The following is a 24,560-nucleotide window of genomic DNA, read 5'->3' on the forward strand; positions in this document are numbered from 1 at the left end:
TTGCTTTGCAAATCAAATGAAAATTTACGGGGCATGCCAAAATGAAAGGAGAGGAACAAGTCGTACAGGGAAAGTGCATGGCAGGCGCATAATCAATACAATTTGTGCGTTACGCCGTGAGCGGGGAAAAGGGGGGGGCCACATCCAGACGGGATTTTGAATGCTCGACCAGCCCAGTCAAGCATGCCATCCAAATGCAGCTCGAGCGCTACCCACACGGGCGGATGCGTCAAGGGGAAGTGGGAATATCCCAGATGGGTAGACGGGTTGAAAATCCGGGGATCGGGACTATATCCCTGCCTCTGTGCGCTACGCATGCCACCCACCATGGGGCGCTGAGAGATCTTCCCAGAGATCGTGCCCAGCATAAAGTGCTACATTTAATTGCGCGCCAAAGCGCACACCGCATACTCTACCCAATTCACAAGATCATTGGATTATTCTTGCTCCTCTCCGTTATGCCCACGGCGTGGAGCACACTTAATATTTATTGTTTATTTACACAAGCGCATTAATCGCAAAGCGCAAACTCGCCAAAAACGGGCAGCGCATCATCGTCGTCCAATATTTCCCTGACCATTTCTGGGGGAGAGCTACAGCGACAAAGAGAGAGCGAGTGGGAGACGCCCGAAGATTGTGTCGAGGTTTCCCGTGTTACAGTTATCAATGTGAACGCGATACAGTGGGATGAAAGTAACCAAAATATGGGTAATGTCAGTGTTGGCAGTACCATGAAAACTATGATCAGAAATAATAAAACCAATAAGGAACTGAAATGTTTAAAATAATCTGTGCCCATATTTTATTTGCACTTCCCAACTAAATATTTCACTGATCAGCATGAGTTCCAGTTCGGTTTGCCGCCCCACTGTCCCCATGTGTGCTTCACCTGGCAGAGGCCACCGAGGTGTGTGTGTTGTGTGTTTGCTCGAGGGTGCCTGCCCATGGAGATTTTGAGTACTTATTGCGTTTCAATATTTAGTTTGAAAATGTGTTTTCTTCGCACTAGCTCATTTAATTGCTAATTTATGGTCTCAACTGTTCGATCCGATCGCAGAGTGAAAGGGGCAAATCCAGGGGCCCAGGTAGCGAGGTCTTTCAGAAACATTTTTGATAATTGCGCTGATTTGTTGCGGTTCATGAGCTTTTGGCAAGTCCATTTTTGCAACTTTGTACCTGCATGCAGAGAAGAGAGAGAGAGAGCGGGAGAGAGCGAGAGAGTGTATGAACGGGAGCGCAGTAGCGGAATGAAAGTAAACAAACCCGAAGACGAATGGGATTTGTTTCTTCTATAGCCACACAGAAGTGGGAGCAAAATGTAGGTAGATGGATGGCATCGAACTCGGAATCGGACTCGTAGAGTTTCCCACCAAAAATTGTTACTTGTCAGACACTCGAGCTGAACTTCATTAATTATGCAATCAGAAGTAGCGGCTAGAGCGATTTATGAGCATAAATCACACGCTCATCACTGCAGTCGTCCCAGTTGATGTTCCAGCATTACGACGAGCGTTATGTTCGACAGAAAATTTGCATAATTCCTGGAAGGCAGCGTCATCGTGCCGAAAATGAGATGGGCCTAGAGCCGGGGTAAAGATGTTCGATCAAGTGGCTTAATAGCTTGGAGAAAACAAGTAAAGTTCAACAGTTTGGAGAGCACTTGAGAGCGCCGTCGAAAGAAAAACACTCCATGGCCAGGAATTGCAGATGACTCGAACTCAAAGGCAGCTGGCCCCCTGCCTCAGTCTCAGCCTCAGCCTCAGCCTCAGCTCAGCTCAAGTCCATGTCGATGGCGATGATTCCTAGCCACGGCCTATTGAAAATGAAAATAACTTAATGCAAAGTAAGCGGCAGAGAGCCAACGACAACGTTCAACTGTTCATGAGCAAACAACAGCCTCAGCAGCCTCAGCAGCATCTACAGCAGCGGCTACAACATGGTACATGGCCACAACTCGTTGGCTTCGTTGGCTCTTAACGAGGCCGACATCAAACAAAACGTTGACCAGAGCAGGGGCCGACTAAGATCTTGAGGCTGGGCTTCACTGCTATGTAAACAATTCCTAGGCAACAACCACAGGACTGTGCCCCTGTGTGTGTTTGCATCTCTATATGTGTGTGTGTGCCTGCATGTGTGTTGCTAACATTTCACTCAAATGACTGAAGACTAAGGCGCAGTTTAACAAGAACGAAAGAGTAGTGCCTCAGAGAGTATTCGATACGAAAATACCCAACAAATAGAGTGATCGCCATGGAAATGTTCGTAAACATTTTTTTTCACAGAATATTTATTGATGTCGTGGAAACGTTTATTAATTATAATGCTGCCACTTTAATGCTTACATATCTTTTATCGAACCTTATTGAAATTCAAACACACCCCAACTACGTACAGGGTATCAAGAAGATGACTCTCCTGGACCTTACCCGCTCGCTGGTAATGTGAAAAATTTCTTAGTCAAATATTGACCAGAGCCAAGCAAGTAGGAACATCCAGAGCTGACGAGGTTGATGATTTTTCAATTTGGGGTTTGTAGTTTTCCGCTGGGACGATCTTGGCCACAGCAGAGATGAGAATCAGCCCAGGCCTAGCTTCGGCACTGGCACTGACTCTGACTCTGGCTCTGGCTCTTTCATCACCATGCAGCACTTTAAAACAGTTCATTTCTTTTGTCAAGGCTGTGCATGTACGAGATTTTTTAGATATTGCCGCTCTGCAAATGTGGCTGGCCGGCAAACAGGCTGCCAGCTACCGAACGAAACAAGTAAAAATATTTAAACAAGTTTAGTGATTTGCTGTTAAGTAGTCGGTAATGCACACGAGCAGCCCTGGCCCAGGGGCTCAGGGATCTCAGAGCAGTGACTGAACAGCGCGCGTGTAGCGGGGCCATTCAATTGTTTGTGGGGTACATTTTGTGGCAGGGACATGAAAATGTTCACGGACAGGGCCGCGCTGGATCGGACCGCGCCCGCATGAACTTTGCTCGGGCCGACAATCGTCAGGTATGACTGATGACAGCTTTAGCGTTGGCGATGATCAACGATGGGGCAAGCAGCAGAGCAGCAGAAGCAACAGAGGAAGAGTCAGAGGCTTCGCTGCAGTAGCCGACCCAATGTTTGTTTATTTATTTGCCTTTAGCTGTTAATAATTTATGTAAGAGCGTGTGGGCACTTGGAAAATAACAAATATTCATATTGCATCTGCATTGATCAGTCTCTCTCTCTCTCTCTCTCTCGTTCGGAAAAGTGTAAAGAAAATTGTGATTTTTAACCTGATGGATCGATGCTGTTTAGCATTGGTAATGTGATTTTAATATTTCTGTGACTGGGCCGTGTTTGTGGAAAGCGTTTAACGCGTCTCAATTGATCCTATGCGTGATGCGAGTATTTGTCGAGAAATCTGTTCGAGTTGTGAGTGTTTGTCTGGGGTGGGACATAACTTTCTTTTGGTCGACATAAGTGAAATTTGATTATCGATATACATTTTGGAATATGTAGAAAATAATCAGGAGGAATTGGTTTCGAATTGCCTCTAATGGATGCAACTTTTTTAGCCCAGATACTGCTTAGATTTCCCTTTGAAATATTTGTATATTTATTCCAATTATTTTCAAGTTTTGCTTTTCCACTCCGAACTTTTCTGCACGCCATCCTACCCATGTTGAATGATCCGATTTCCCGCGAACGTTGCCAACCATTCATCAGTGCAACTCTCAGATTGAAAACAAACAAATATTTTGTGTGAAAACTTCGATGGAATCTAATGCTTGAAACATCGGCGGGTATTTCTTCCTCGTTTCTGCATTTGCCAAAAAATTGGCTAAAACACTTACAAATTGTTGAAATTCTATTCCCAGAAATACACTTTCAATTATTATTTCCCGCTAACACAAACACACAAACACACAAATAAACAAAACAAAACAAAACAGAACAAAACAACAGACAAAAAAGATCAGAAATAGCAACAAAATCGCGATTTCAAATCAGTGCGAAATATTTGCAATGGTTACGTGAGAGAGAAGTCGCAGACTCTTCAGACCACATAAAAAAGAAAAGAGAAAACTCTTTGAATACAAGAAGAATATGCCAAAGGGAGGCGATAAGCCAAGTGAAACCATAATTGAATATATTTTGGAAAATTAAGTGGCCGCCGCAGCCAACTAAACAAAGCCCCAAGTGAGAACAAGTGGCACGGATGGAAAGTCTGCGGCAGACCCTACCATAAACAAATGGACTGCCAGAGCAATTCCACATAGCGTACGTTTTTAAACATAAACAAACCACACCAAAGAAAAAGCTAAGGCCAAAATCCAGAGAACTCAAATCACCCCGAACAAAAAAAGCTGCCAATAAAAATTTCAGAGGTACTCGAGTCAGCGGCAACTTGTTTTTTCACCGCTAGAAAAAATGCCAAAACCCAACCGACACGGAACATGTAAGATCGAAATAAGTATTCGATATGCCGACTTTCAGATACCTGATGCTAAAATTTATTTCTAATTAAACTCACATTAAGAGATTATTGTAATATTTGAATATCCAACGGATTTCAACGCACAACAAAATAAAATAATTTACGTTCTTATATCAAATTCGCTGTAATATTTGTCCGATTGAGATCATTCTGACTTCTCAGATAATATTAAATCGTAACTCCAAGCGTTAAGGCCAGAATTTACTTTGTTTATCGATCATAATCAAGAAATGCTGCCTTTGCGTTTATTTTCAATTTTCTCGAATGCAGCATACCTTTGAAGTTCAGCGAGTACCAGGTATGGCACACTGTCTGCCAGAGGTCTCTTGCTGTGATTTTTATGCATAACAAGCTGCAGATGAGCAGAAAAAAAGGAGAGAGAGAGAGGCAGCAAAAAACAATTTTTAATCGAAACGAATTAATGAGCAGCGCAGAAAGCGAAATATTTTTGTTGAAATCGTTAAAAGAAGCGCGCGCCTGTCGATGATGATGATGTCCTGCAGTGCTGCCAGCAGATCCAAGCACAGATACAGATACAGATACAGATACAGATATAGATATGAACGTGTAGTTGGAGTATCCCCACATTGGAGTAACCTTGACCACGCCGCCCAGCTGGGAGGATGATGCTGCAAGTTGATTTTCGCCAGAGATTCTCAGAGATTCTACCCCCACCTTGGCAACAGGCGCAGCCTCATTCCCCATTCGCAACCAAAGTCCCCAAGTCTCGGCCCAGTCAGCCACCTGTAAGCGGCTTTTGGCAACAAAATCTGTCTAAATATTTTGCTGGCGGGGGGAGCGGCAGAGAAACATTTATGATTTGTAGCCGCGCAATGAAAATGCGTAATGGAAATGAGGCGAGTGATTTCGAGGCCGGTATAAAATCGCAAAAAGAAGAGTAAAACATGTTGCATACATATGCGCGCCTTACCGGCCGGTAAAATATACAAAAATGTCTATCTATGTATATTTATGCATATTCTGCTCTCTTTCCCTCTTTCAGTCTATCTCTGTCGTGCTCTTGGCCCACTGAAATTTATGTTTGGTCATTAGCATCAACAAGCAGGCCGCTTCTAGCGCAATTACCTTTTCAAAGTATTTCAATTATTTAAATTTATCCGTGAATTTGGCTATCCATAAATTGGCATGTTTTGCCTTGTGCCACCGCCACCGCCACCGCCTCCCCATTCCCATTCCCATCGCCATGCCATAAATGAGGCTTCCTAAGCGTTCCATAAATGAGCGTTCCTTCGGAACATTTTCATTCGACTCGCAATTGACTTTTATGGCTTAATTATTTACACACTGAAAGTTTGCATGGGAATTTCCAAGGTAAATAATTTAGCTCCTGACCTTATCATAGGCGGGGAGACCAGAGTTTTTGGTCATGGCTGTACGGATCCGATAGTTCATTTACCCGATGGCAGCCTTGGGGCAACTATGGTGCACATTTGTTGATACTAATCTATGGATGTTGGTCGTTCAGCTGCGTGAAGTGGAAATTTAAATGGAAAAATCAAAGATCACAGCTTGGCCTTTGGACACAAGGAAGTGTGAAGATCCATAAATTAAGAGTAGATAAATTATTCTAATAAATAATCCCTGTGTATATGATCAAAATTCCCCGCTCAACTTTACCTCAAAAGTCACAACATATTTTCCCTTTAAATTATAGAAAGATACGAATGTGCTGAGTTGTTTTCAAAGAGATCACCTAAATCAATCAGCATTCAAATGCCCATAGGGATATTTCAGCGAAACTATTATTTTAATGCCATCCACCTGTGGCGGCATCCCCCTACAGCCCAAACAATTTCACAATTTCCCGAGAGCTTGTGAGAACATTTGTATTCTAGAATTTGCATGTCATGGAAGTTCATTGAAATTTACTATTTCGCATATTTAGTCGAAATTTCATGGGATGGGAAAAGTCGAGAATGCTTCAAAACAAATATGCCCTCGTAAATTCGTAGAATAAAAAGTGCTTGCAAAGAGGGAGGCGGCATGCCAAAATTTCGAATAACCGCAGACTTTTCCCCACAAGGCCACGGGCAAAACTTTTCCATTATATATCAAACAGAGCGGTTTGCGATCGCAATCACTATCGCACCAAGCCAAGCGAAGAGTGAGCTGGTCGCGGTGTCTGGGCTACCCATACAAATACTTACCACATATGTATACAAACACGTGTAGCATGTACGAGTATTATTCTAGCTATGGGTGGCTACTTCCTGGAAGTCAAAGTTCTCTTTTCGACGCGTCGGCTGCCAACAGTAATTCACCCTGAGTAGTGAACCAATTCAGGCGAATTTGAGTGTACATTTTTCGCCTCGATCAGTCAGAATCGGAGGGCGGAAAGAGATCGGACCAGGCAGCTTCCAGCTGCGGGACGGCCGCAAAGCTGGCAAAGCCGGCAGGCCCTAAACGACCCTCAAATCGATCGCATTAGTATCTTAATCATGCATGTCAGAGTCACAAATTGAAACGATCCATCAGAAACAAATTTGAGATCGCGCTCCCGTCTTCCCGTCTTGCCGTCTCTTCGCGGGATCTCTGCCTGCGATAGTAACGATCGTAATATTGGCAACCAGTTACGGGCTCTGTGACCGTAACTATATCTCTGCTTACGTATATGGTTAAATCGCTCATGACTTGATCGGTTGTCAGTGGGCCGCAAAAGTTGGAGATTTATAAATAGCCCAGCTAAAATTAGCTTTTTGCGGTTTGCATTAATAAAATCAAATGCAATCGCTGTTAGCGTGATACTCGTATTTTTATTACCATGTCGAACTGAGCTTGTGATTTATTGGCTTTGATTGGAATGAGTTTAAGATTTTCAGTATAAATGTACTTTGAAAATTCGCATTTAAATCTTTTTTCTTTGTTTGATGTTGTGCCATCACCATAATTAGTTCAGGCTACAGGGTATAAAGTGGTTAAATCACCAAATTGCCTGAATGATTCGCAGGCAAATTCTCAGCTGTATTAGTTTATATTTTGTCGGGAGCGCCGTGCTGCGCTTTTCAGTGTTTTTGCATTAAAATCGGGCGCACTTGACGCCATTTGATTACAAGAGTAGAGAGTTTGAGTGCTGCTTGCCACATTAATATGGCATAATTAAAGTTTTTATACACATTATGTTGGTTACAAGCACACAGTTACAGTCACATATGATTTTATGTGTACAAATTAGCAGCTACATCTGGGCAAAATGTATATATGTATATGGTTTTCGTAGTCGCCGATCTCTGTGCATGCCAAAATAAATAAATAACCAATTTTTAATTGAATTTCTACCTACATTTTTAACCTGTTTGACGGCATTCCGTGGCAATCAACGTCTCACTGCCAGTTGGTGGAGTAGTCGTCGTTGTCGTTTTAATACTCTTACAAAGGGTATTTTATTTTGACGAGATCTGTGTGTTTCTGTGACAAAAACGAAGCATTATCGAACCCATAAGTAGTGCCTTTTGTTCCTTGTTAATTTGATTATGAAGGGAACACTTCTTCTATGTTCAGTTTTAGAATTCTCCCACTCTCAAATTGGGTTACGGTTTTCTTTTCAAAGGCTCGCCAATAAATCTTGAAAAATACCTGAATTATATTTGGTTTTTATAGCTTTGAGATGGCATTGTTGTGACTATTGTAACTATGGATCGCCAAGGGTATAAGAGACTCGGTAATGCTAGGCTCTTCAGTTATTGTTGTAATTGATGACGCTCGCTCTAGCTGGTGTTACTGGTATTGTGGTTTGCTTTTATTATATGCATAGGGAATATAATGTGTTGCGTAGCGTAGTGTGGTGTCTGGTGTAGTGTAGTTGTTGCTGCTGCTACTTCGGATGCTGCTGTTATTGTAAATTGCTACAGCGAAGCGCCGTTGCCGCCTCAACATCTTCCTCGTGGACGTGTGTATGCTACTTATTCCTCTTCTTGCTGATCTTCTTCCTCTTCTTATTATTGTTTTTCCTTCTCAGCAACAAAGAAGACCTTTCGCAATGATGCCGAGCATTGGCAGGGGGTTGGGGGGCGAACGTATGCGACACAGTCAGCAACATTCAGACTCTGGCTTATCAGGGGCAGCAGCGATTGTGGATTGAGGAGGGACGCGGAGACCGCGGAGGCGGAGACTGCGAGGCTACGGCTACCGCTGCTGCTATTGCTGCTGCCGCTCCATTGAAGTGAAGTCAAGTGAAGTGATAGCCGGAGCGGCAGAGAGTGGACTGGATGCTGAGAGCGCGTGTCACACCCAGACGCCACGCAGATACAGGGTGTCCAGAGCTCAGTACAATGCTCCACATAAATACCATCCAATCAATGCGAAAACGGATAGTTAGATAGAGAAGAGGTAGAGAGCTTCCTAGAGGCTCTAGAAAATTCGGAAAGGAATGAAACCTCTTTAGATGTCTTTCATTAAATACGAGCTACTGCCAGATGATTTTAATGTTGCAATTAATAATAGCATCACCCTGTACCTCGAATAAATTTCCTGTGTGTGCGTGTGCCTGGCACTTTCTTGTCCCAATAACCGATTTGCATCAGTGAAAATGGAACATTTTAGAGGCAGGCCCCGCACAAAAGCTTTCCGTATCGAGTGTGAATGCACCGCAGAATGTTGACTCCATTTCCACACCGACTGAGTCCCCGTACAATCGAAATAATAAAATAAAACAAAGTCCCTTAATGTGCTCAACTATAAGTTATAGTTGTTACATTTAACTGTAAATTAGCCATCGAGCGACTGGCTGCTAAGCATTTCGTTGCGGTTTAGACTATATACAAAAGTATGCCAATACATTTTAATTATTATTTGTGGACGATGCAGTTTAGTTTATTGTTACGGTTTCCTTGATTATTTGTGGTTGCCGTTTTGGTGGTGCACATATAAATTATGTTATTGAAAGGTCGTAAAGATTTGGATCTCGAATCTAGTTTAAACTCTTCGAATCCAACCGAAAGTGGTTTTAGCTGACTGAACTAACTGTGAAGCCCACGTTCGTGGCTATCTCTGTTACCACTGATCATGATCGTAACGACGACGACGTCAAACAAACAAACAGTAAACAAATCCGAGTGTGGACAGAGAACGTGTTCTGTAATCCAATATCTGAGCAGAGGCCAATGAAGAGCAGAAGATGTGATTTTCTTGGGTTTCTAATTTGTGCTAATTGCTTCACCGACGATATGCTCATGGAAAAACTGTGCAAAGCTTTGATCGATAAACTCTGACCAAATGTTGAACTCTATTTATGTGAATACAATTATTAGGCGTAGCTAATTGAATCTCTATGCAGCTAGGAATATCTGTAATATAAATAAACAATTGTGTACGATTATATCCAACTTGTATGCGAGTTTCCTGTCGCGTACCCCAGTAATCAACAAACCAAAATTAGGTTTTTATATGTATGTGAGTACTATAATCATACAAATGTCGAACTAGTAAGAAACTACTTCAGACTTTTGTGTTACAGAGAAGAGCCAAAGGCCCCCAATGCAAAAACGGAACATAAAGTAAATGAAAACAACAGAATTTGCGGTTTGTTATCGTTTCGCTTGCTCTTGGAGCGATTTCAAGTTCGTTTCAAGTTAAATACAAATTTCGCCAGAGGCAACAGCTGACTTGTTGCTGTGTTGGATATTCAACGCATTGAATACTCTTACAGAACGATGGCTTATTGAAGAGAAATACTTCCTACTTCCCGTTGCAAGTATGTGCTTACAATTAAAATACCCTTTATTAAGGTATAAAAACAACAGTTAGGTCCCAGCCCGATTCGGCTTTAGCTCGTCGAATGTGCGATATGCGAGTATGTAACTGTAAATGTAAATGGTGTCTCTCCATTTGGAGCTTATCGAAATGAACGCGCGCGAAAATAACGCATAAATAAATAATTAAAATGAAATACAAATGCAAACACGAACGATCATGCATGGCTGTGACTGTGTGAGTGTTCAAGAGTCTGAGGTTTTCGTGTGTGTGAGTGAGTGCCAAGTGATTTGAACTTTGAAGGCAAGACAAGTTGAGTTTTGAGTTATGAATTTATCTAAAATCACAGCATGCTGTCGATGTCGCTGTTACTTGGGTGTTGTTCTTGTTACTGCTGTTGTTTCCCCTTTGACAAGTGGTTTGGCCCAAGTGTCAGACATGATAAATCATATTAAATAAATATAAATATCTAAGAAATTGATACGATGCTTAGGAATACTTATTAAGAATGATGGCAGCCGAGGAGAAAGGCCCAGAGCAAAAGTGAATTGGAAAAGCGAACCGTATTGGGTATACGACGTGTGGCCCAAGACAGGCCAACCCATAGAGCGAGATTCCAAATACTACGCGTAGTCGTGGAGAGCTGGTGAAACTACAAATTTTAGCATCTTCTGGGCAAACCTGTATGACAAGGTTCTGAAGAAGATGACCTTATACAATATTTTTGAGAGAAGAAATAAAATAAAAAGCAAAATTGATCAGTTTTCGATTTGACAGACAGAAAGCGTTGCCAAAGCGTTTGGTGGGACCACCTTGAATTCGAGTTCATTCATCTTGGCTTAGATAAAAGTTAAGCAGGTGACTGATGGAGTAGAGAGAACGATTTTCAATCCTTAAGAGACTCTAAAGAAACCTCATAGAGGAGGAATTACACTATCAAACATCAATCCCCGAGAAGCTTGTGCAACATGAATGATTTGATTCTGTTCATATGCCCCATCGAACGGCAGCCTGTAGTATCGGATATCATTCTCAATTGCCTTGAGGCGCCACATCAGGCGGAAATATTCCGACTGAGAATTGCCCAAACGGCAAACAGACCGGTGCAAAGTCCACGAGCAGCAGCCAGCAAGCACCTGACTAGAGCTGGCATTAGTTGCAGTTGCAGCCACCTGTCTCCCCTGGTGCATGCCCCAGCCAGTGCTGCAGCCTCCAGTCTCCACCCCCGAACTCCGCTGCTCTCCGCACTCCATGGAGCAATTCAAGTACAAGCGAACACCAATGAAAATATTTTTGTTGCTGGGTTGTTTGCATGGAAACGTGATAGCAAAAGTTGTTGCTGACCGGGCCGAGCTGGGCCAGGCTCTGGTTGTTGGCTGTGGCTCTGGCTGTGGTTGTTGCTGGTAGCATCTGCTTGTGGAATTTATTTATCGTTAAGAAATGCGTGTAAAATAAGTGAAACTATTGGGAGTCTCGTCTCTCTCTCTCTCTCTCTCGCTCTGCTTCATCCTTTCTCCACCGCCGCCCCTGTCCAGTGTGACCAGTTTCGTTTGCATGTAAGCCTGTGCCGAGTTTGGGTCCGGGAGGTGGCGGCGGAGACCAACTAATGCCACCACTTTTGATAAAAATGTTGGCCTAAGCCAGTTACCGGTTGCCTCCGCCTCGGATGCTGATGACCAGTAGCCACTTTGCCCACAGATGCTTGCTGTAAGGGGATGTCAGGGGTGGTGCTGGCCAGCAAATTATTGCCGCATTGTTTAGTTGTTGTTATCAGCAACGTGATTTGCCAGCCCGGTCTGAGGTCTGAGGTCTGAGAGGAGCTGGAGATGGAAGCCAGCTTCATTGCGTGCTCACGATTTTTATTTCGCTTTTTTGTCGAATTTCCGAAAGTGGTAGACCTTCATGGTCTCTTCGTCAGCTGTTGCTGCTGCTATTTGGTTTTGTTATCGGTTTTAAGTTTTATTTTCAGTGCCTTTCGCACCTAGCCAGCGTGAGTTTTTAGTGGGATAAACTAATTTTATGCACAATCACAGCGCAATTAATAATCTAATTGAGCATTGTGTAGTCAGACTTTAAGTCTGCTTTGGTGGGCTGCTCTCTGGATTCCAATAAAACGTCAATTGATTAGCAAAGCAAATCAGCTGACTGCATTACTACGATAGTCGCAGATACAGATACAGATACAGATACAGAGCTGCAGATTGCGAGCCAGAGACAGATTTCGATGCAGTTACAAATGTGGACCATGGCTTGTGTGGGATCGTGGCTCTCGTTCTAGCTTATGCAATCGATATCGATGTCGAATCCATAACAAAGTAAAGTGTAACCACGCCCCGCCCAGCCCAGTCACATTAAATTATTCAATTAAGCAAATGGCGTCATAAATTAGCGACTTGTAGTCAAAGGCATGGTCAAAGGGTTCCTGCCACGGCCAATGTCAGTGTCAGGCGCTAATTGTGATTTGTGTGGAATGCCGTTGATTTAGTTCATCACTTGTTGCGATGAATATTCAATTGACACTCGATATGCATTCGAAACTCACAAGATAAGGGCTCATAATGATGGAATTTCACAAAGAGAAGTCTTATGAAATTCTAGGCAGATTTGCTCCACTCTTTAACACTTTAATCATTCGTTTTGCAAAACAGTTCTTTTGGCTGATTCCCTTCTTGTTCAAAGTCTTTTGCGTAATTCCCCTCAGTCCAACCCGAGATAAGTAGTAGCCTTCCCTTGTGGGCATTTATATATGAGCATTTCTTAGCAACATGTTATCCACTGAAACTATATGAAGTACAGCAAAGGCTGTTTCTACAGCAATTGGATTAGTTTCTGGCATTGGACACGCATCCACTGTGGCGTATGCGCGTTATCCAGCTGAGGCCTGTCACTTACCTGGTGCACCTGCTGCGGTTAGGCTCAGTTACGCTCCAAAATCCACAAATCCTTTGGCTGCAACTGCAACAACAACCAATTCTGGCAGTTCACGAACGTTGCATACATTATATTCGTACGGGTGCGCGCAGAGGGGGCAGCATGGGATGGATATACACGAGATACTCTTTTCGATTTCTTTGCGCTCTTTCGGGTATGGAAATCACTGGCACTTCACATGGCTCAGGCAAAGCTCAGACTTTTGGCTATTAGCTTTTGGCTTTTACACACCATCACACACAAGCACATGAATACAAATTTGTATTTTTTATAATACGAATCAAAATCGACGACCACGACGACAACGAACAATCGCGGAACCCAACTCGAGGCGAGCTCTGAAGCGCAGCGGGGGGAGGCAGAGGAGAGGCGCACAACGGATCGTATGGGTTCGTATCGTATCGGATCGGATCGGATCGGATCGGAGAGAACTTTAAGAGCTGTTTACTGTTCTTAGGGCACCAGCTGCTATCTGTGACACTTGTTGCTGTTGCTGTCGCTGTCGCTGTCGCTGGGACCTGCTGCAGCCTTAACTCTTTTTGTTTTTCCGCGACTTTTGCTCCGACTTTTGCGGATGTCCAGCGAGAAAAGAAAAAAATTATTAGAATATTCGACTGAGGCCTGGGCCTGGGCCTGTGGTAAACAAATTTTTGATTTGGCGACAAGCCCAAATCGGAGGCGACGAACGTTTTTCGGTTCCGTACAACGAGCGTTGAGCGCAAAAAACTGAATGAGCGGCCTCAGCGGCCGAGGCAAGGCGAACAGGCAGCGCGAGTCAAAAGCGATCCGGAGCTGGAGCCGAGCCGAGCAGCAGCACCAGCCCCAGCCCCAGTCCCAGTGCCAGCAACCGTGGCGAGCTAGTTAGTTAGTTTCGAGCTCGTAGTAGTGAGAGTCGATCGGCAGACACACACACACACACACACACACACATGTATGTATGTGTGTATGTATATTAGCCCTACGCACACCATTACAATGTCGCACAGTATCAAGTTGCTTAAGTCGCTCAAAGCGCCATTTAAGTTGAGTAATTAAAACCAGCGGCACATTTGCATGTGTCTGTATGGGCTGTGTATGTGTGTGTGTGTGCGATTAATTATTAATCAAGCCAAACAAAAAAAATAAAAACAACACCAGCTCAAGAAACAATAACAAACAAGTCAGAGTCAGTCGGACAGCTGAAGACAATTACAATATTTCAACTCTCTCGGACTCAGTCGCAGTCTCAGCCCCAATCCCAGTCTCCATCTCAGTCACAGATCTCAGCTCGACTTTCTTTGGGCTCTCCGGCAGAGTTGTTACATATTTAACTTTTCGGCTGCTCTCTCAACCGCTTCGGTTTATTTTTGTCTCTTTTATTGACGGGCTCTGCTCTTCAAGAGTGCAGCATTGCTAATGCAAATCAAAGTTGATTGCAAAATGTTTAGAGACGTTGGCGCTGCCAGACTGTTTTGGTAGTATTTTAGCAGATTTGCTGAGCCTCATAGCTAAAGTACTTGTAATTCCGAAGAGAAAAAGATTTTTGGAATATTTCTTTTATTATAATTACATATTTTTGGGGAAGTCTTGACAATTACTGAGCACAGGGCCATCCATTGGCAATGCTTTAGTAGTTGAGTTCCTTCATTAGAACAACCTTCTTAGGTCTGATAAATTGTCTCACATTAACCATGCGCAACGTTGGCCCAGCACACACTTTGCACCTGTCTGGCAGCGCTGGCTGGCCAAATCAATGCAACATGCTGCATTGCTGCATTGCTGCAACTTGCTGATCTTGTGGTCGTTTCTGTTGTTGTTGTTGTTGTTGCAACGTAATTAAAATATTGCACTTGTTACTTTTCCCAGTTGCTGCCACTCGTGCCCCCTCTCTCTCTCTCTCTCACGCTCTTGCATTGTTTTTGCTGCTGCAACAACAGAAAAAATAGCAACAACCACAGCACAGAGAAAAAGCACAACAAGCATGCTGACAACATCGACTCCATCGGTCGCTGTGTCGTGTATTAAAACTTGTTCATTGGAATTTTCTAATAAATCAATAAACGCAGACAACACATGGCGAGTGGGGAGACGCAGGGAGCGAGCGAGAGAGGCTGCTGCGTTGTCTTGGCACACAGCTGGCGGCATCAACAGACGGACGGAAAGCCGGGCAGACGGACAGCCGGACAGCTGGACAGCCGGACGGACATGGGCACGCATCTCGCAGATTGCGCATTTTAAAAATAGCCGACGCATTTTTTTGAGGTTATGGAAAATTTTTGTTGTTACGAGTATTTCTTTTTTTTTTTTGTGTTTCCTTTCCAACTCAATCGAGATTGGAGGCTATGGCCAGTCGCAGTAGCAGCACTGCGGCACTGGCACTTTCTCACAATTGTAGTGCCGGGAAATTGTAGTTTGGCGACTGGCAGTTCCGTAAATAAAGCGCATGGGAAGTGATCATTTAACTTTGGCTGGACACAACAATTACCTGAATTTGTACTATCAAAGTGCACATAAATCGATTGCTATCTTTAGCTTTTGTTGAAACTCAAACAAGTGCGATGGTACATAAGTTTCTTGTAGATCCTTTGTAGTAAAAAGAATATAAATTTCTCTGTTAGATTTTCTTCCGTTGTTTGGAAGCAACATTGTTGCCACTAAATAATGCATGCTCCTGCTTGATATGCTAATAAGTTCTAATAGCTTTCGATTTGGCCCGCTTTACATGCGACGACTCCGTTCGGCACATTCTAAATGTAAATAAAATGGAAATTCCTTCGAGTGGCACCAGCTCCACTGATGCTGGAGCAGCAGCAGGAAAAAAGAGGGAAAAAACTTGTAGAACAGGAGGAGGAACTTGTTGAGAACTTGGCTGCCTTGTTAAACGAGCCTGCAACACCCAGCAGCAGCAGCAGCAGCAGCAGCAATAAACAATGTTGCAATGCTTAATTATTTCAGCGGCAAGGAATTCCTCGGCGCAAACTTGAACTGCTTCTGGATTGTGGATTGTGGATGCAGCTCTGCTCTGCCTTCTTTACAGCTCTAGCCTGTTGCTACCACAGTCCGCTGCGGTTGCTGCAGCCTCGCTTATTGTGGCCAAGCGTTGAGGCAGAGGCAGCAACTCGATTGCAATGCCTGCCACTTGAGGTCGTCTGCTGGGCTGGCCTGCTGATGCGAAGAGCGCACATTTTTTCTCCATCTCAGTCACGTTGGTCAACGGCACCGCAGCGTCTGTGGCCAAGACCCTTCTGGTGTTGTTTTTATTGGTGCTGCTGTTGCTGCCGCACCTATTTGTAATGCACTAATGGTCTCAGGGCGGGAGGCAGCCAGCTGAGTGCTCAGAGCCGGGCAAAGAGCAGATTGACATTACATTAAGCTGCGCATTCGGCACATGAACAGATCAATAACCATGATAACTGGAAAGTGGGAGGATGTAATTTCAAACCACACATACATATGTTCAGGTTGTACTGCTGCAAGATCACGAGTACAACTCCGAAGTTTAAACACCCTTTGGGTTGGTTCACTTTGAATGATTCAGTTACAAAAATTGTACAGGCCAAGACACTGCTGTCAATTGGCAATGTTTTCTTGAACAATTCTCTCTTGAGAATTTGCGGATAAAGTTCGCTGTACTGCAACGCTCAAATGTTCAGCATGTGCTTCAAATTAAGAGATTCCAGCTGAAGATCTCTGTGCTGATGATTCATGGGGTTAGTCAAGGCAATTTCGAAGTAATATGCAAATTGCGATCTTTCTTCTCATTCAGTTTTCTTTATCTTTTGTGGCCTCAGCTCCAACTAAGGCAAGCTACAGAGCGCTAATTGAACTTTGCCCAAATTATATTTGCTCGGAGTGAACTTTGCCATTGTCTAGACAAATTAAGAGCAGAAGAACGGAATTCGTGGATGTCGCTACAGAGTGCGAACATTTTTGAATTGCTCGCCTTTGGGGCCACGTGGCGTATGCGCAATGTTCAATGTGATGTATGCTCTCCGTGTGTGTCTCTGTTGTCTGTGATAAGCGTCGTCAGTTTGTCTGGCAATGATCAGAGAGAGAGAGAGCGAGCGGCAGCTGTTGCGGCAGCGGCTGGGGCTTTGGTGTGATGTCATAAGTCAACACTTCTATGGAAGAGTCTATGCTGGGGAACGCGATCGCGATGGCGATGGCGATCGAATCGGGGATCGTTAATTAAAATTTCCAGCGAGTACTTCATTAGCATCATCGCCAGCATCGGATCGGATCGGATCGGATCGGTTGCCACGCGTTGCTGGGTATCTCAGCTGCCGCCTTGCCGCCTTGCCGCGCTCCAATGCTTAATTAATAAATCAACGCGTCACTTGCACTCCATGGCCGTATCTGTTGCTGTCGCAGCCTTACCCTGCCGCTACTCGATGGGAAGATGGGTACCAGGCTGGGTACTCTACACTGAGATTAATGCCATGCCATATGCACAGGCAGACAAATTGACGCGACATTCCACAGCTTCTACTGCTGCTGCTGCTGCTCCAGCCATGTGGGAGGATGAGGCGGACTTGATGGTGGTCACTGGCTAATAATAATGTTAAATATAGCAGCTGCGGATGATGGTGATGGTGATGGTGATGGCGATGATGATGGCATGTACATAAGTACAAGTCTCGCAAAACGGAAGCGGAAGTGTTTCTAATCGTCACATGTAGATCTGAGAGTGGGCGGAGCCGACCGACATGTAGGCAGCGCTTAATTAATGTACTCGTAATGTGAGCGTCAAATCGGAGCACACACACAGAGCAGCAGTTTCAATTTAAAATGATTCTGAAGTTGCGCGTAGAGAGATTTACGATTGAAGTTACGATAATCAATTGAAAATGTTTGTATAGTTCAAATAAAAAACAGGCATGCGAAACAATCCTCCAAGGATCTCCCACCCCTGATGAGGGATAAAACTTATGTTAGCATATGTATCTTCTGTAATAGCTGACACTCTCTAGCTAAGTGACGCTGATATCGTGTTTGTGTGTTCAGCACTGCGATGAATAATACAGACTTACAGGAATCAGAAGTTAGTCATCTCAGCTGGCGGCTAATGTCTGTGCAGGCGGTTGCATTTAATAACAAGCTTAATCGAGCAAAAATAGCACAAGAGGGACAGGCGAATGTGATTATTTTATAATGGTGGAAAGTGCGCGGCAGAGCGCCGAGTAAACAATGAAAAGCGCTGAAAGATAGAGGGAGACAGTAACAGAAACGAAACAGCAATAGAAAGGCTAGAATATATTGCAATTATAAAAGTATGCATTCAAAGTGTCGGTTAGTACAAATTTCTATATTGCAACTGGGCGCGCGCCGCGTTTTAGTTTTCAGCCATGCTAAAAATAAAAAAAAGACGAATAAATTTAAATGTTTAATTGCAATTATCGCTGGCTATTGTTGTAGTTGCTGCTGGAGCTGCCGCTGAGACTGCTGTTGCTACTGTTTGCCTTTGGCGTTTCGAACAATTAAGATGATTTATTAGCAGCGCATTTGTATGAGCCGCAGTACAAAGGAGAGGAGAGGCATGGTGCCCGGGTATTACACGAATATATTTATGCTTTATAATAATCGTACATACAAATTGATTTATCACATCTGCCACTACCGGATAATTATAATCAAGACAACTTATGCCGAAAATGTCTAAATGCCATTGCTGATTTCGTAACAAGGGAATGACTGAGTGGAGAGCTAATTGCCTTTTATGCTGTCACTCTGCAGGGTCTCGCCTCGGAGCATAAAGATCTTGAAACTATTTAAATTTGACTGAATATTAAAAATGTTAATGAAAAAAGTCGTAAAATTTGATAGACAAAAATTAAAGAGGAAAATCGTAAAAACAAATTTAAACGATTATTGCCCGTCTGCAGTTCAAGAGCAGCTCTATTAACAAATTGCCCCACATTCACTATGGCGTTCCACTATGGCACGACGAGCAAGTGTAGATCCATCACATTGGTTCCTGTGTGGCCAGTGCGCACGTGGTAGTCGCCATCCGAGAGATTCCTATACAAGTTGTAGCTGTCGCAGTTGCGCAGGATCTCGGCTAGTTCGTCCAGCGTGTGGTTCGCCAGAAATGACTCAATGACGCTGCTGTCTCCAAAGGCTCCAGCTGCATCTGTGGGTCCATCAATGCCATCTGTTCCGGCACTTAGGAAGGTGCAATCACGCAGCGTTTCATCGCGATGTAGAGTCTGTGACATCAGCAAGGCCAAGTGCTGACTACGTCCTCCCACACCTTGACCTGTGACCTGAAATACATTATAACATTAATGTGAGATCTTAATATTGGATCTCTTTACAAACTTTGATCACTGGCTCGCCACCACAAATGAGTAACAGCGGCATCTGACTGCTCAAGTGCTGCCCTAAAGCCGCCTTAAAATCCTGGAAACTATCTTCTCCGAAGGCGTACTTCTCCTTCAGCTGCTCCTCACAGATGCCATGCTGCCTGGCCTCCCCTATGCCCTGCAGCAGGCGCTGATAGTCGGCTGCCACTTGCTCCACCTCACCCTGTACAGAACAGCTTAGGACGCAGGGAATGTAGCCATATTTTGCAGCCTGTTGTGCTGCCGTTGCGGTAGCTATGACATTGCTACCCACTACATAGACTTTGTGCTTGGGCAGCAAAGGGTTATCTGGCTTTTGCGACACCTCAAAGACATTTCTAGCTTCCGCAGAGAGCTCCTCCCACACCTGGTGTCTCTTCAGAACCTCAACAGCGGATTCTCCACCCACCGGTTGGATGGTGGGCCCACAGGCGATCAGCTCTAAAGGATCTCCTATGATATCGCTCAAGACAAAGGTAACCAGTAGTCCTGCATTGCCAGCAAATCTGGCCAAACGGCCGCCCTTGATGTCCGAGCAGGCAATGCGTACGGTGTTGAGCTCTTGGATGCTGGCTCCACGCCTCATCAGCTTATCTGCTATTGTTCGCTTGTCACTGAGGTCAAGGGGTGGTCTAGGCAGCGGCAGCAGCGCAGATCCACCTCCTGACACAAACACAAGGAGCACATCTTGGGGAGTCATCTTCTGGGCCAACTCTTTGATGGCTTCGGCTGCTTTCAAGGCCGCGTCATCTGGCAAATTGTTGGGTGCTCCCTCGTAGACGGTTAAGCCCTGGGGGGGCTGCTTCAGCGTATTGATAGGCACACTAAGAACTCCTCCGGCTGAGTACGGGCCCAAGTCCATATGAACCGTGTTGGCCATGCCCAGCACGGCCTTTCCGAATCCGACTATGTGACATTTTTTCCCACTTATATCGTGTTGTTCTCCGTTCAGTTTGATGCAGACTCTGCCGTTCTCAATCCGTTGCGGCCGCAAGTCGAATCTCTGGAAATCGGCGAATATCTTCTCCGGATGGACAGCGTTTACCGCCTGTGCGAAGACCTGTCGCATGTGTTCCCAGGTTTGTCGTTTGGCCATTATATAAGATGTTGTTGTGGTTCGCACAGATTATCATCATTATCATCTGTCGATGTTCGGCAATCTTTTGTGTGTATTTGTTTTCATATTCAGTGTAATAATACTAGCTGGCTAGCATCCTCAACGCTCAGCACATAATTTGATGCGATGGATGGATGAATAATCTACAGGATTGGATTACTGCTAAAAACTTGTTTATACAGGTTTATTTATAAATTAGGGATTAAATAAAAAGTTCAGCAGCAATGTAAATTGTGTGTAAATAAAATATGCCCGCATGACCCTCTAAAATGTACCAAAATATAGCAAAATATACTTTCTTATCTTCAAAATATACCGTAAACATACCAAATCCTGAATAATTATTTTCGATTTTGATATTCTATTTAATATTACCAGCTCTTGTGACTGTAAATTCCACACTAATACTTTTAGCCTATTGCAAAATCCATTCTCTGATAAGTGGAATAAGCTTTCATTTATTCTATATGGTAACTACATGGAATATACACCTTTGCGACATACATAAGAACAACAACGTCTGGAAAGAAGGCGAGCGTCTTAAAAGATACTGGAATCTAATAAAGAAATGTGGAATAATTATATAAAACAAAGAGGAATATCTCGATCTATAAAAACGACCTGCCTCCGAGAAAGTTAAACGTGCTATAAGAGAGAATAAAATGTAAATAAATACCACATTTGCTGAATCTGTGGAGCAGTGTGTCACAAGCTGTTAGCTATGTCACCCTTTCTGTTATTGTGTTTGATGTTAACAGAGCCATGTAAAACTCAAATAAATTAACCCAATATGTTTCTTAAGGAACCATGCCGACTTTTTCTGATAGATTTGGAGGACTCAATTTTTGTATTGAATTACAATTTTTTCTATAGTAGAACTTTTTTTTTTTTGATAATTAAAAGAACTGTTCATTTGTTGGCCATTACATAGACCAACAAGTAACATTTTTGTTTGTTTATTTTGAAAGTGAAACGTCTAACGATCTACATGAGCTCACACTACTTTCGTTCTTATTTGACACCAATTGGCTTTGGCACCTGTGTGGGTGCTTATATATGCCGCCGCCGGAACCAATTGGCTTCAGCCTTAGATAATTGCCAGACTTTAAATAGCAGCAACTTTCAATGCCCGAAACACAGTCGGTGTTAGAAAATTTTGGAGCAATGCAGCTTTTGGCGCAGGGGCTCTACCTGCTGGGTAAGTGATGGAATCGATGGCGTGACCGGGAGAGCCACCCCTCCATTCATTGGTATTCCTTGAACAGCTTTCGTCTGGTTGGCAAAAGACAATCCTCTGGTCGGACTGTTCGATCCGGCATGCTTTGTGATGCGTGGAGAGTGTCCCAATGAAAATATTACCTTCTGGCTTTACTCCAAGTAAGTAGCTGTCAGTGCCACTGCTTCTGCACTCACTCAGAGCTTTGTTCTTCAGCGCAACTCGGGATAGTCCCACCCAACTGGACCCACTCAATCTCAATCCCTGGGACTTTCAGCCCCCGCGCCCTCTAAAGATACTGATCCATGGATACACGGGCTATCGAGACTTTGCCCCGAACTCCTTAATTCGGCCAGTGCTGCTGGACCATGAGGATGTCTATGTAATCTCCATTGACTATGGGCCACTGGTGCGCTATCCCTGCTATGTCCAGGCAGTGCAAAACGTTCCTCTAGTGAGCAAATGCCTGGCGCAGCTCATCAACAACCTGGTGGACCGGAGCATAGTTCCGAATGAGATGATACACCTCATTGGCTTCAGTCTTGGTGGACAGGTGGCGGGTCAGACCACAAATCACTTGAAGCGAAAGTTGAAGCGGATTACGGGCCTGGACCCGGCCAAGCCTCTGTTCATCCTGGGCAGTGATGCGCGACGCTTGGATGCTGGCGACGCAGACTTCGTGGATGTTATCCACACGGATGTACTGGGTCGGGGAATGCTCCGTTCAATGGGCCATGTGGACTTCTACCCCAACTTCGGACCCCAGCAGCCGGGCTGCATGGAGGAGAACCCCAGCGATCCCGGGAGCTGCAACCACTACAGAGCTCCCCTCTTCTATGCCGAGTCCATTAACTCCACCGTTGGCTTCTGGGGTCGCCAGTGTTCCAGCTGGTTGGTCCACCTCATCGGACTGTGCTCAACCAACGACCCCCAGGCCCTGATGGGCTACCACGTGGCGGAGGACGTGAAGGGTTCCTTTTTCCTCAAGACAGCCAACGATACGCCCTATGCCCTGGGGAAAATGGAGGACGTGGACAACAGCAGACACCTGGCCAAGTTCCACCTGAGTCCCGAGTCCAATGAGCTCGACCATGAATTTGAGCCACAGCTGCTGGAGGGCTTCCGCGAGCTGGAGGATCCCGATAACCATCTGCAAACAGGTGTGGAAGATCTCGAGAGGCCACTGGTCTGGAAGAATCAAGCAGAAGACGAACCTTTGTCATAGGATTATTTGTGATTTCTCTAGTTGCTTCGCATATTATTTATAATTTATTTTAAATAATTAGCCAAGTTCCCTGGAAGTAACTCTTTTTGATTGAATTATTGTGGATTTTTGTTTCTCGGTAATGTATGGCGTTCACCGAATTTCAATGTCACCTTCTATGCCCGCAGAAAGCTTCAGCCCAACCGACTCCAGCCCGCGCACGAGCTACGACCTTGACCTACTGGCTAACCCTAACCCGCTCCGGAAACCTTGACTCTCTTATCAGCCCACATGCACATTATATGGGCCCCCTCATTTCGTATGCAATTTTCAATGTTTGGCGTGGCAAATTTAATAGAATCGACGTTAGAACGAAGTCGTAGAGCAGTTTAGGCACTTGCAATGAGCGAATATCGATGGAATGGGAGCCATCTCCTGCTGGCATTTCTACTCTTTGGACACACTTTAGCGGAGATGGAGCTGCGTGGATTGTTACCCGAATTCTGTGTGTTTGCGGAGAACAAGTGTCCAAATCCTCGCATTACCTTTTGGCTCTACACAAAGTGAGTTGGAATCGTAAGTGGTTGGAATCATGCTCAACCCAGACTGTTTTTAGCAACACACGTGATCAACCCGTGGAAGTAGATCCCCTCGATCCCCAGGCGGAGATATTTAGGCCCAGACTACCTCTTAAAATACTCATACACGGCTTCATCGGCAATCGTGATCTGACGCCCAGTCTGGAGGTGCGAGATGTCCTGCTGCAAACCCAGCCCGTCCATGTGATTTCCGTGGATTACGGGAGTTTGGTTCGTTTTCCCTGCTACTTTCCCTGGGCTGTTACCAATGCTCCCATTGTGTCCGAGTGCCTGGCTCAGTTGATAAACAATCTGTTGTCAGCGGGCATATACAAACGGGAGGACATACACCTGATTGGTTTCAGTCTGGGGGCTCAGGTGGCAGGAATGGCTGCCAATTATGTGACTGAGCCCCTGGCACGGATCACTGGCCTGGACCCAGCTGGACCTGGCTTCATGATGCAGGCCTCGCTGCAGCACAAGCTCGACAGCAGCGACGCTGACTTTGTGGACATCATTCACACCGATCCCTTCTTTTTCTCCATGCTGCCTGCCATGGGACATGCGGACTTCTACCCCAACCTTGATCAGCTGAACCAGCGCGGCTGCAGCTACGTGAGCTCCTGGCGCTTCTACAACTGCAATCACTATCGTTCGGCCGTCTACTATGCGGAGTCCATCACCACCAGCACTGGATTTTGGGCCCAGCAGTGCGGCGGCTGGTTCGACTTCTTCTCGCAGCGTTGCAGCCAGTACTCGAACATGCCCAACATCCAGATGGGATACTTTGTCTCGCAGAGGTATAGATTTATGCCCTTTAAATTCTCTCTTATCTTGGACTCTGCTCTCATCCCTTACAGCGCCATTGGGTCGTATTTCCTCACAACCCACGAGGTTTCCCCCTTTGCTAAGGGTCCGCTGGTGGATGTTGAAATGGATGTGGCAGAGCTTCACCGTTCGCAGCGTGAAATAAATAAGCTTTAGCATTACAGAAAAAAAGCTTTCATTC

General features: G+C 44.7%; 4 protein-coding genes across 4 annotated transcripts in view; 2 read left to right on the forward strand and 2 right to left on the reverse strand.

Moving 5' to 3' along the window:
• The window catches only part of LOC117584156 (protein decapentaplegic), a 32,727-nt gene extending 19,052 nt beyond the window's left edge, over window positions 1–13,675 (reverse strand). Inside the window, exon 1 of the mRNA XM_034272918.1 lies at window positions 13,078–13,675. The gene's annotated coding sequence lies outside the window, so the exon portion shown is untranslated. The remainder of the gene's footprint in view (window positions 1–13,077) is intronic.
• A 4,962-nt stretch (window positions 13,676–18,637) lies between these two features.
• LOC117584200 (glycerate kinase) lies at window positions 18,638–20,752 on the reverse strand. Its single transcript, XM_034272969.1, has 2 exons — window positions 19,414–20,752; window positions 18,638–19,358 (listed from the first exon to the last, which is right to left on the reverse strand). The coding sequence occupies exons 1-2, from the start codon at window positions 20,530–20,532 to the stop codon at window positions 19,029–19,031; spliced, it is 1,449 nt and encodes a 482-aa protein (XP_034128860.1). The 5' UTR covers window positions 20,533–20,752; the 3' UTR covers window positions 18,638–19,028.
• Window positions 20,753–21,647: 895 nt separating this feature from the next.
• On the forward strand, window positions 21,648–23,070 carry LOC117584201 (pancreatic triacylglycerol lipase). Its single transcript, XM_034272970.1, has 3 exons — window positions 21,648–21,751; window positions 21,819–21,930; window positions 21,986–23,070. The coding sequence occupies exons 1-3, from the start codon at window positions 21,679–21,681 to the stop codon at window positions 22,992–22,994; spliced, it is 1,194 nt and encodes a 397-aa protein (XP_034128861.1). The 5' UTR covers window positions 21,648–21,678; the 3' UTR covers window positions 22,995–23,070.
• A 330-nt stretch (window positions 23,071–23,400) lies between these two features.
• On the forward strand, window positions 23,401–24,535 carry LOC117583932 (pancreatic triacylglycerol lipase). The gene is made up of 3 exons (XM_034272614.1): window positions 23,401–23,536; window positions 23,590–24,351; window positions 24,412–24,535. Exons 1-3 carry the CDS (start codon window positions 23,448–23,450, stop codon window positions 24,533–24,535), a joined length of 975 nt encoding a protein of 324 aa, XP_034128505.1. The 5' UTR covers window positions 23,401–23,447.
• The last annotated feature ends 25 nt before the right edge of the window (window positions 24,536–24,560 follow it).

This window comes from Drosophila guanche, unplaced genomic scaffold (genome assembly GCF_900245975.1).
Source record: "Drosophila guanche unplaced genomic scaffold, DGUA_6, whole genome shotgun sequence".
Taxonomy (NCBI): Eukaryota; Metazoa; Arthropoda; class Insecta; order Diptera; family Drosophilidae; genus Drosophila; species Drosophila guanche.

Coding starts and splice junctions, on each gene's coding strand:
- LOC117584200 (XM_034272969.1), bottom strand. CDS start 20,532: ATGGCCAAACGACAAACCTGGGAACACATGCGACAGGTCTTCGCACAG. Junction 19,359..19,413: donor GTGGCGAGCCAGTGATCAAA/GTTTGTAAAGAG, acceptor AATGTATTTCAG/GTCACAGGTCAAGGTGTGGG.
- LOC117584201 (XM_034272970.1), top strand. CDS start 21,679: ATGCCCGAAACACAGTCGGTGTTAGAAAATTTTGGAGCAATGCAGCTT. Junction 21,752..21,818: donor GCAGGGGCTCTACCTGCTGG/GTAAGTGATGGA, acceptor TTCCTTGAACAG/CTTTCGTCTGGTTGGCAAAA. Junction 21,931..21,985: donor ACCTTCTGGCTTTACTCCAA/GTAAGTAGCTGT, acceptor TTTGTTCTTCAG/CGCAACTCGGGATAGTCCCA.
- LOC117583932 (XM_034272614.1), top strand. CDS start 23,448: ATGGAGCTGCGTGGATTGTTACCCGAATTCTGTGTGTTTGCGGAGAAC. Junction 23,537..23,589: donor ACCTTTTGGCTCTACACAAA/GTGAGTTGGAAT, acceptor GACTGTTTTTAG/CAACACACGTGATCAACCCG. Junction 24,352..24,411: donor GGATACTTTGTCTCGCAGAG/GTATAGATTTAT, acceptor CATCCCTTACAG/CGCCATTGGGTCGTATTTCC.